Below are 12347 nucleotides of genomic sequence, written 5' to 3'. Positions count from 1 at the left end.
TTTTTCTCTCCTAGCTCATAATACTTCTGCTTTATTTTCATTATGTTCCTTTCCACCTTGTACGTTTGTAGTGTTTCGTATTTTATTTTTTTGTCCGCCAATTCTCTTCTTTTTGTTGTATCTTCCCTTGTTGCTAGTTCTTTTTCTGTACTTACTATTTCCCTTTCCAGCTGTTCTATTTCCCGATTGTAGTCCTTTTTTTATCGTAGTTACATAACTTATTATCTGCCCTCTGATGAAGGCTTTCATTGCATCCTATAATATAAATTTGTCTTTCACTGATTCTGTATTTATTTCAAAGTACATTTTAATTTGGCACTCAATAAATTCTCTAAATTCCTGTCTTTTAAGTAGCATGGAGTTTAATCTCCATCTATATGTTCTTGGAGGGATGTCCTCCAGTTCTATTGCTAATAACAGGGGTGAGTGATCAGGTAACAATCTAGCTTTATATTCCGTTTTCCTAACTCTCCCTTGGATATGGGCTGACAACAGGAACAGGTCAATCCTTGAGTATATGTCTTCTTGAATAATATGAGTATTCCTTCTCCATATATCCAAAAGTTGCATTTCCTGCATTGATTTAACCATAAATTTGGCTAGTTTGTTCTTTCTGCTAGTCTTCTGTCCAGTTTTATCCATCTTTGAATCCAAATTAAGGTTAAAGACCCCTCCTATCAATATATTCCCCTGCATATCTACAATCTTCAAAAAAATATCTTGTATAAACTTTTGATCCTCTTCATTAGAAATCAACCAGAAAAATTTGATCAGATTTAGAAACCCTACATAGATTTTATTGCTATGACTTTACTTTCAGCATCCACCAGGCTCCCATCCAACCCACCCTAATTAGTTATGGTTTAAGATTGTTATGTAAACTGCAATTAATTAATTTTAAAATATAAGTTTATTAGGCAGGCTTTTTCTTTTCCTTTTTTTCCTACTTTTTTTGGGGAGGGTGGGGAGAAAATATATAAACACTATTACTTTTGTGCCATAGCTTTTATTATTTTTATGTTATGGATAAATACTGTATATTGTTACAAGCCAAGAGGACCCAAAAACCCAGCACCAATAGATGTTCACCAAGACAAATGGTTACTTAAAATTTGCTTTTAATTATATTTAAACATGAAAACAGAATCACACTTTAACTATCTTAACTATCCTAAGTTAACCCCCTTTTAATTCTCACCACACGTGTATGTAATGTGGGTGTGTAGGTTCAGAAAAGTTCTTTGGTTCACAGTGCAATCTCATTTCTCATTCCTCCAAGTTCACTGGTTGCAGTCAATTCTTATACTGTTCACAGAATTTAACATTTATAAAGTTCACCAAGCTTTGTTGCTTGAAAGGTAAATGGTTACCACTCAGTCAGGTTTTTGTCAGTTTTCAGAGAGAGATTTGTTGTTTGAGGACACCCACAACCCCTTCAGGGTTCTTCAGTTGATAACCTCTTTCTTTCAGGTCACCACAGAGTTCCTTTTTGTTTCTCTTATTCCAAGTGAAATATTAGACAGCCAGACCTCTCCTCTTGCATGAACCACAAGGGATTTGACCAGGTCGTCTTCCAAATGGGGCTTTCCACAAGCTTGCCAGCTTGTCCTGTTCCAGTCCCAGCTGTTTCTCCTGGCTAAAACACTGTAGAAGTGATCTCACTCTCTCTCAGAAAAAGCCTGTTGGACTCTCTCTGCTTGCAAAACCACATAAACCCTCTTACAACAGCTCCTTCTCTTCCAAACAGAAGGCAGCTCAAACAAGATCTTGCATCTGTTGCCTTTTGTAAACAACAATCCATTAGTGAAGTCTCTTGGCCCCTCTCCAAAGCTCTTGCAAAAGCTGTGGAGCCAATATACCTCGCATTAGCAGAGCTCCAGCATTTCAAATAAGATCTATTTTAAAGTGCTTGTATGTAACCAGCCTTTCCCAATAACATATCTATATACTCTGTCACAATATGTTTTGACACAAATGGAAAATAAAACTAAAAAAAATGAAATGGACAGTTGTATTCCTATGGAAAAGATAACTTGTAATTTAAGAAGCAAACATGATGCATTCATAAAGACCTGGTAAGCTTATTTGAACTTTATTGGTGCACAAGTTTAATATTGTTGCTGTAAATACGTGATGTGTCCTCAACCTTAGTTATTTTTGCCAGTAAAATGGACTGTGAGTATCTGTTTATCTTGTTTAAGTTAAGGGGAAGGAGGTAACTAGGGGGGGGGGGGAACTGGAATGTTTGTTTTGTTTTGGAATTTATATATATATACATATATATATATTTTTTTTTATATATAAGGAAAAAGAAACAGAAGGTCTATATATTTATTTGTAAGTTCTATATAGATTATTTTGGTATATATATGTAAAAATGGCTCCCCTGAGGGTCGTCTTCTGGGTTGGGTTCACGTACATGCGGGGGTTATGTCATGATATTGTTTCCAGCGCAAGGGCAGGACTTACCCGAGGCCTTATAAAATGCAGTGCGAGAAGTTTCAAAAAACCAACGGGAGTGTAGATGAGCCCACTGAGTACTGGTCTCGATCTTTCGACTCTGTTTAGCTGCTGCTACATTGGTGACCCCGACTGGTCCAGATGCCTCTGGACTCAACAGCATGGATGGTGCAGCAGTCAGTGCAATCACCCTCAAACTTTCTGGACGCTTCTCCCACACACTTGGTTTGGACAGGTGGAAGCACGGTTCCAAATAAAGCAGATTACCTCAGACTCCACCAAGTATTACCACGTCGTCAGCTCTCCGGATCAAGGAGTGGATGACCTTGTACAGAACTCAATGGAGGAAGGTAAATACTCTGCATTGAAAGCGCTCCTCATCAGCACCTATGGGCCCTCCAGTCTATGTGTTCGTTCGCCGAAGTGCACACTACACCCTCCCTCCAAAGGCCCTACGAAGGCCCCTTCAAGGTGGTCAGCAGGAGTGACAACACGTTCACTTTGGACATTGGGGGCAGGGTGGAACTATTCACAGCTGACCATCTGAAGCCTGCACATCTCGACCTCAGCCAGCGGTTGCCCAACAGCCAGCCAAGCATCGGGGCAGTCCTCCTAAAGCAAAACCGACACAGGACTCAGGGGCACAACATGCTATCGCCGGTTCTGGGTGGGGGGGGGGGTTGTCTGGCGGTGCACATCAGTGATAGCAGGTGAACTGGCTCCATGTGTTATGGTTGTGGCAATGGCGCAGCCGCGTCAAGATGGCACCGCCTGGGGGGTTGTCTTTTCCACCAGCTGGGTTGAGTCCGTATGCGCATGGGGTGAGACTTACCTGTGGCCTTATAAGGTGCTGCGCAGGACATTTCAAAAAAACAACTGGAGTGCAAATGAGCCCACTAGGTACTGGTTTCATTCTTTCAACTCCATTTAGCTGCTGCTACAAAGGCCTAATTACCATGGGACTAGGCAGAAACTGAAGAGAGTAAATTGGGAAAAGATGTTCTTGGGGAAAAGCGCAGAAATAATGTGGAGGATATTTATAACATAGAATATAGAACAATACAGCACAGTACAGACCCTTTGGCCCTCAATGATGTGCTGTCCCATATCTTTGGCTTGGCTTCGCAGACGAAGATTTATGGAGGGGGTAAAAGTCCACGTCAGCTGCAGGCTCGTTTGTGGCTGACAAGTCCGATGCGGGACAGGCAGACACGGTTGCAGCGGCTGCAGGGGAAAATTGGTTGGTTGGGGTTGGGTGTTGGGTTTTTCCTCCTTTGCCTTTATATCCCTTCCTAAAAATACAAAGTACTACACCCTCCCTACCCTATAACCCTCTATTTTTTCTTTCATCCATGTGTCTGTCTAAGAGTCTCTAAATGCCCCCAATGTTTCAGCTTCCACCACCATCTCTAGCAAGGAATTCCAGGCACCCATAACTCAAAAACTTATCCTTGCTGTCTCCCCTAAACTTCCCTATGTTCATATGTCCTCTGGTGTTTGCTGATCTTGCACTGGGAAGCAGGTGCTGGCCATCGACCCTATCTATGCCTCTCATAATATTGTAGACTTCTGTTAAGTCTCATCTTTCTATGCTCCAAAGTGAAAAGTCCCAGCCTTGCTAACCATGTCTCATAAGACTTGTTTCCCACTCCAGGCAATATCTTGGTCAATCTCTTCTGCACTCTCTCCATAGCTTCCACATCCTTCCTATAATGAGGTGACCAGAACTGAACACAATACTCTTGAGTATGGTCTTACCGGAAATTTGTAGAGTTGCAACATGACCTCTCTACTTCTATTAATGAATCCATCAACCCATAGGCCTTCTTAACTATCCTATCAACCTGTGTGGCGACCTTGAGGGATGTATAGATTTGAACCCCAAGGTCCAAACTTTTTTTGAATATTTGATTTTACATTTCTTTAATAAATATATAGTAAAAATTTTCAATGTCACAATATATTAAATTTTTTCATCAAAATAAAACAAAGAACCCCCCGTACAAAATGTAAAACCACACACCGTCAAACCTCATGCTTATACTATCCATTAAAAAATCTATGTGGGGAAGTCACATCTGCTTATATTATAATAGGATCTGTTATTATTATTATTATTATTATTATAACTTTTCCAAATATGGCTGCCATATCTTGACAAATATACCATACTTGTTTTACAGATTATATGTAATTTTCTCCATTGGTATAAAACTATTTTTCTCTGCAGTCCATCATGTTATGTGTAAGGGAGAGTTGGACTTCCAAGTAGTTGCAATATACTTTTTAGCTACTGCTAAAGCTACTTTGACAAAAGAAAATTAGAATTTACTTGTTACTTATTTCAGTAAAATTACCCAAAAGATAAAGCTTTGGGTTATCCGTGTAGGCCACCCCTGTTATCCTTGTTAATGTTTGTCTTGGGTAAACTTATACCTCTCATTTTGTTTGTTTTAGATTGGTCACAGTGTTTGAGCTACCGAAAGAAAATAGACACACACACACCGAGAGCAGTTCAGATTATACAAATGTTTATTACAAATTCAAAAGCTGATTTCAAACTACAATATGCAAGCCCTTCCCAACTATACTTATCAACGCCTGGACTGGTCCCAACTGCCGAAGCAAGGCAACGACTGCACACTTGTAGTAGGTTGTCAGGGTGCCGGTAGCAGCTTCTCCACCTCCCCCGACCGGGACGTTGGCTGGACTCTAGAAGTTCTTCTTGCTGAGAGATGTTGCCACCTCTCGGAGAGTCTCAAACTTCAGCAGCGGGACCATGGCTTATATTACCCAAAAACTGCTTACCCAAGTACCTATTCCCAGCACAGTAAGAAAGATAAGCGAGCAAGCTAGCATGCTAGGCTTCTATCGAATAACATAATTTTCAGCTTATCACTTTGAATACAATGGTTTATTTTGCATCAAGGCTTAGGCCTCTGACAGTCTGTGACCAAAACAAGCAGGCAGATTAAATGTTCTTGGTACACAGATGTCCTTTCGTCTAACTGCATCTCTGGCCCCTCGGTGGAATTTAGCTTATGTCTGCTGATTCTAAAAAAACAAGCAGGTTCTCAGCCTTGTAGAAGCAAAGGCTGCAAAAGTAAAAAACACGATTTAAATCTTCCATTACAATGTTTCAGCAATATCCTGCCAAAAAGGCCTCATCTTCACACACGACCGTGTAGTATGTAAAAACGTTCCTGTTTCATCAAAAACATATCTCCAATATTTCAGATTTTGACTGATGTAACTTCTGTGGCGTAAGATACAATAGGTGGTAGAAGTTATATTGAACCAATCGATAATCTTGCATCTACATGTCATCACATACAACCCTGAGATTCCTTTCTCCTGAGAGCGCAGAAGAATCACCACTAATTGATAGTGCAAAAAATAAACTGTAAACATGTAAACAAATAAAAGAACTGTAAACAGATAATGAATATAAACAAATGCAATACAAAGAGAACAAAAGAAAATCAATAAAGTCCACAAGTAAGAGTGTAGCGTGAATAAATGCTCTCACGACTGGAGGCAGAGCAAATGCTTTTATTAGCTTATAATTAAGAGTAGGGCTCAACAGTAGTCTTCAGAAGGGTCCTGGGTTTAGGCAGGAAATCAGGGTTAAATGTGGGCAGATGGGGGCGGAGCTGGGAGGCGGGTCCAGCCATCAGCACAACCCCCTACCAGTGAATCCCAGTTCACTGCATTCACCCCTTCCTGTAGAATTTAGGATCTGTGAATGAAGACTGAGAACATGGGTTCAGAAACAAGTGGTTAAAAAATATATAGTTTATTATAAATTTACAAATTTAAGCGGTCCAGGGGTCTGGAGATCCTGGTGGAGCACCTTAGCACTGGGGGACCTTGGATCTCATGGTCCCCTTATGAGGGAGGAGAGGCTGGCTGGGTCTCCGGCTCAATGATGGAGCGAGTGCACTTTCCTCCTGAACTGGATCCCTGAGCCCCTGACTGGGGATGGTGAGAATGAGCTCAGCGGCTCACAGAGCACGAGTCAATGGACCCTCTGTTCCAGTGTTGCCAGGTCCCTGATGGAGACGGTGTCCTCCTTGCCATCCGGGTACTCCATATAGACATTCATGGGATTGACATGGAGCAATTTCACCCTTTCCACCAGGCAGTCGGTCTTGCTTCTCCTTGCATGCTTCTTAAGGACTGGACCAGGAGTAATGAACCAGACTGAGAATGTAGTTCCTGATGTCGACTTTTTTTCAAAGGTGAATAGAAGCTCATGAGGAGTAGCATTGGTTGCAGTACATAGTAGTGACCTGATAAAGTGGAGCACGATGGGGAGGACATCCTGTCAGCATGAGTCTGACTTCAGGGCCAGTTTGACAGCCTTCCAGACCATGGTGTTCTCCTTTTCAACCTGCCCATTCCCCCGGGGCTGGTAGCTAGTAGCCCTGCTGGACGTGATGCCCCTCACCATCAGGTACTGACACAGCTCGTCACTCATAAAGGATGAGCCCCAGTTGCTATGGATATAGCTAGGATGCCCAAACGGTGTGAAAATGGAGTCTAGGCCCTTCATAACTGATGAGGTGGATGTGTATGGGCATGGAATGGCGAAAGGGAAGTGGGAGTATTCGTCAATGACAGAGAGGAAGAAGGTTTGCCGTTCATGGAGGGAAGAGGTCCCTTAAATTTGATGCTGAGCTGTTTGAAGGGCCTGGATCAGGTGTGCTTTTGCAGGGTGATAGTGCAGCACACTCTCCACGCAGACCTGGCAAGACCTGGTCATTTCCCTGATGTATTCTACAGAGTAGGGCAGATTGCAAGCCTTGACAAAATGAGCTGTGAGGGTGACCCCTGGATGGCAGAGCTCATTATGCATAGCTCGCAGTTGGCCGGTGCACAGGCACAGCTTCTTCTGGATCAGGCATCTGGAGGGTCATTAAGGGCTTCGGGCTGATGGGCGATGTCATAATTGTAGGTGGAGAGTTTGATCCTCCACCTAGCAATTTTGTCATTCTTGATTTTTCTCCTCTTGACACTACTGAACATGAATGTAAGTGAGTGCTGGTCAGTGAGGAGCGTAAATCTTCTACCAGCCAGGTAGTGTCTCCAGTGCCTTACGGCTTCTACAATGGCTTGAGCCTCCTTTTCCACCGATGGGTTTTGGAGCTCGTGGCCTTGTAATGTCCATGAAAAAAATGCAACAGGCCTGCCCGCCTGATTGAGGGTAGCAGCCAGAACTATTCCAAACCGTCGCTTTCCACCTGGAAAGGTACTTTCTTGTCCACCATGTGCATGGTGGCTTTCACAATGTGTTTCCAGAGGTAGTTAAAAGCTGTTTGGGCTTCAGCCAACGGCGAATTTAAAAGAGGACAATTTTGTCAGAGTATTGAGAGATCCACTGGGCGTAATATGAGAAAAACCCCAGGCATCCCCTCAAATGTTTTGTGGTTCTGGGGATGGGGAGCTCTAACAGGGGGCGCATCCTATTGGGATCGGGACCAATGATGCCATTCGCCACCACGTAGCCAAGGATAGTCAGCCATTTAGTCCTGAAGCACGCACTCGTTAGAGTTATAAGTGAGGTTCAGGGCTTTCGCCACCTGGAGAAAACTCTGGAGGTTGATGCCATGGTCTTCCAAGGTGTGGGCACAGATGTTGATGTTATCGATGTAGGGTAAGATAGCCTTCAACCCATACTCGTCCACCGTTCTGTCTATCTGCCTCTGGAAAATAGAACCACATTAGTAATACCGAGAGGGACCTTCCGGACTTGATAGAGATGACCATTAGCCTCAAATGCCATATAGGGATGGTCCTTGGAACGGATTGGCAGCTGGTGATAGGCAGCTTTCAGGTCAATGGTTGAATAAACCTGATCATTCACCATGTCTGAAATACGAGGGAGGGGGTATGCATCCAGCAGTGTGTACCGATTAATGGTTTGGCTATAGTCAATTATTAACTACTTCCACTTGCACTCTCCACGGGCTGGTGTTAGGTTTGATGATACCTTCATGCAGCAGATGTTGAGTCTCCGACTTTATAAACTCACGGTCTGCTGAGCTGTACCTCCTGCTCTTAGAGACAATGGGCTTGCAGTCTGGGGACAGATTCAGGAAGAGAGGAGGGGGTGGTCAATATTTAGTGTGGAGAAGGTGCATGTGGGTTCTAATTTTGGGGGCCCTCTGTTCCGAACTGTTACAGTGGGGAGGGGACCAGAATACTCCAAGGTCATGCTTTTAAGGTGACAAAGTAAGTCCAGACCCATCAACACCGGAGAACACCGTTCACCAAGACTATACAAGCAAAATTTATAGAATTCCCCCCCCCTCCTTCAAACAACAGGTGTACTATACAATGTTTTTGAACTCGTGTAGAATGTGATTGATAAGAAATATGCAGTAATTAGAAGGCTACGTCTTCAGGTTGTATTTTTGCACACTCTGTGAGTCTATGAAGCTCTCAGTAGAACCCGTGTCGATTAGGCATCCAGTGGAATGTCAGTTTATTTTTACAGTCACTGTAGAGTTGCTGAGCTGGTGAGGTCTGTCCTGATCTAGGACCATTGAGGTTAGCTCCCCTGAAGTACTCCAGAAGGAGCAGGTTATATTTGAGGGTCAGGATTTGCCTTTGTCAAGGAAAGAGATATTTGAGCAGCAAAGAATCTTGCTGACTTGAGGGAGAAGGCTGTGGATGAGGAGGAGATTATGGATATTACTGGAAGGATGAATTGTTAATGAGAAAATGGAGACCTCGTGATGTCCCTGCAAATGAAGAGTGGACATTGATTCATCAGGTGGTCATTTCTAAAGCCTACCAAAATGAAAATTTAAATTTGGCCCATAGTACCCCTTTGGGAAGTCATCTAGGTGTAAAGAAGACCATGAATAACATTTTGAAATAATTTTTCTGGCCTGGTTTGAGGAACGATGTTGTAAATTGTTGCTAGACATGTTACTACTTCTCTAAGGTAACACCTCAGCCTTCTTTGGTGCAGGGAAAACAAGCCCATCTTATCCAATCTCTCCTGACAACTAAAATACTCCAATCCAGGCAACCTAGTGAATCCCCTCTCCAGCCTCTTCAATGTAACCACATCATTCCTACAGGGTGGTAACCAGAACTACACATAATGTTTAGATTCATCTCATCTGCAATCTCAACATTGTTTTGTGAATTTGCTGCATAATACTGTATCCTGACCTATTTTATGAAGGCAAGCATACCATATGCCATTCTCAACCTTTTTTTGGCTATGGCTCAATTATGGTAACTCCAACACACATAGCATCTTCCAGGTACCCCTATCAGAAAAGAGATGCAGAAGTATCAAAGCCAGAACCACCAGGCTGCAAAACAGCTTCTTCCCACAGGCAGTGAGACTGCTGAATGACTGATTAATTGCTCAGAGAAACTGTCTGTGACTGTACTATTTAACAAAATATTTATTTATTTTAATAATTGTATATATGTACTGTGCATATGTATCATTTGTGTATATGTGTGTTGTCTATATGCATGTTTGCAGTGTTTTGCACTAAGGACTGGAGAACATGCTTTCATCAAGTTGTACTTGTACAATCATATAATAAACTTGAACTTAGGGGCCCCCTTCCCTGTGAATGTCATGGTTTATCGAATGCCAAGAATGACCAGGAGATGCAGAAGATTCTTCAAGAAGTTGTCAACTTTTATTTGCAAACAAAAACTGTGGCAATCAAAGAACTAGTCACTGACTGCCCACACAACTCAGCACAGAGCCTTTTTTTTATGTTATAGTCCTGACTTGATCAATTTCTGCACCCAATCATTCATAACCACATATCTTAGCAGTATGCCATCCCTTGGTTTGCCACAATTATTTTCATTATTTTCCACCCACTTATCTAATCATATTTTGAACCTAGTGTTTCAACATATCCTGCTTCCTGCTACCTTATTCTTGACTCATTCACTGTGGCATAGTGTAGTAAGTACATAATGAATTGTTACTTTTGTATAGTGTGAGTAAATTGTTCCTTTGTAGTATAGTGTAGTAAATATAATGATGAATATATAGTAAATACAGTATATAGTAAATTATTACATAGTAATGAATTAATATATAGTCCATGAACTACATATGCAGTGGTCAAGTTTAGATGGTTTCTTCCATACTGACTACATAAAACAAAATATTTTGTGATTTACCGGTAATTCAGTGCTCCCCCTCTTAAATGTGCCTTGGCCCCCAGTGGAGACATAGGCCAAACAGCCTATCCTCCTCCTCGAGCTTGTGATGTCTATCTGTCACTCTCTTAATTTATTAGGGAACTTAGCTGCTATGTCTCAGGTTGGTGCAAGTTCAGTTGGTTTATTGTCATTTTTATCAAGGTACAGTGAATAAATTTGTTTTGCGAGTAGTCCAGCTCATCAGCCTATATATAATACATCAGTAGAGTGTGAGCTAGAGGGTTTTTTTTCACATTTAATACTTGCCCTCTATTGTCAGGACACTGGGGATGAAGCTTTATTCCATCCAATCTCTGCTGTTCCTACTTTGGCTGAACTAATGAGGCACCTTAGTGGAAGCTTTGCTCTGCATCCAAACCATGCTGAGACTTTCTAGCTTGGACAATGTAGAGCATGCTTTCTTTTGAGTCTCACTTATGCTATCTCTGTCATGGACATTTGAATTTTGAAAGTCTTTTATTCCATGACTATAACCTTTTCAAAGACTGCACTACAGCAGGACTGAGTATTTCTGGTACCAATTTACTGCCATGTGCTTTGTTTAACAGCATCTCCCTTCTCCTATGCTCTGATCATGGAATCACCAATTTCTATTGGATTGCTGGACTGCTGGATGTCTTGACTGGTTTCTGGAACACTTTGTCTACATTTACACCTCTCAGCTAAAATGGGGACCAAGGAAATTCCCCTTGAGAATCTTCAAGACTTTGATTCTGATGTAATCAAGAATGAGCCTGTCTCTTTGAACAAAGCTATTAGCAGTAGTCACGACCAACACATCAATGGGACAAGTAGAAGTGAGAGTGATGAAACTGAGTCTGCTGACAGTGACCTGGAGGATTCACCAATAAACACTACATGGGACAACTCGAGAAGAGCCTCTTCAGTTGAATCATTCTCCTCGCATCAGAGCCTGGACACAGTATTGGAGGATGAGGTGGTATTGGAATGCAGAGAATTCATGAGACAATATGTGGAAAAGATCTTCACTGGGAGGTGAGTGATGGGAAATGTGTGGCTTCCTTTGCAATTAGTTACTGACTCTAGTTTCAGTGCAGCTATTTTCAAGCATGAAACCTCATCCTGACCATAATCGAGAATAAAAATGATTTTATTGGCTGCATAGATACAGGGTTCCTGTGCCTGAAATTCTTCCTTGCTGCAGCTAAACGGGTTCCTTGTAAATAAAAATCCAACTCCAGTGGTAACTTTATACTTTGTTGATTTTGCTCAGTTCAATGAAAGGACTGAAAATTTTTTCAGCTAAGTTACTTGCCAAGAGGTCCCATACTTTGTTCCCAGTGGGAGATCGTAAAATGTCTAATTTCTGTAACTGGCAGAAAAGCCTGACATTCTCGGTGAGGTTTTGAGTTGTTTTCTTCAGCTTTAGTAAATTTAAACATGAACATCTCAGTAGCCACAGATTTCCCTCCCCTTAACGGTGTCAGCAATTGACACCGGGGTTCGAATCCCATACCGTCTATAAGGAATTGGTATATTCTTTCTGTGGCTGCGTGGGTTTCCCCAGGAGCTCTGGTTTCTTCCCACCATTCAAAACTTAGTGGGGGTTGTAGATTAATTGGGTGTGATTGGGAGTCACGGACTCGTAGGTTGAAATGGCCTGTTTCCATCCTGTATGACTAAATCTGAAGCTGTCTACTCTGTAGAATTAA

The 12347-nt window shown here is 42.1% G+C and overlaps 1 protein-coding gene across 4 annotated transcripts in view; it reads left to right on the top strand.

Moving 5' to 3' along the window:
- Positions 1 to 12347, top strand: part of kiaa0513 (KIAA0513 ortholog) — a 66396-nt gene that overhangs the window by 31783 nt on the left and 22266 nt on the right. For all 4 annotated transcript variants that reach the window (XM_069901969.1, XM_069901970.1, XM_069901971.1 and 1 more), the window contains exon 2: positions 11223 to 11670. In XM_069901969.1, the coding sequence (XP_069758070.1) occupies positions 11342 to 11670 (329 nt within the window). In that variant the 5' untranslated portion in view covers positions 11223 to 11341. The remainder of the gene's footprint in view (positions 1 to 11222; positions 11671 to 12347) is intronic.

Source organism: Narcine bancroftii, chromosome 10 (genome assembly GCF_036971445.1).
Source record: "Narcine bancroftii isolate sNarBan1 chromosome 10, sNarBan1.hap1, whole genome shotgun sequence".
In the NCBI taxonomy this organism is placed as follows: domain Eukaryota; kingdom Metazoa; phylum Chordata; class Chondrichthyes; order Torpediniformes; family Narcinidae; genus Narcine; species Narcine bancroftii.
Note: the sequence above shows the minus strand (reverse complement) of the source record. Positions and strands in the feature narration are given on the sequence as shown.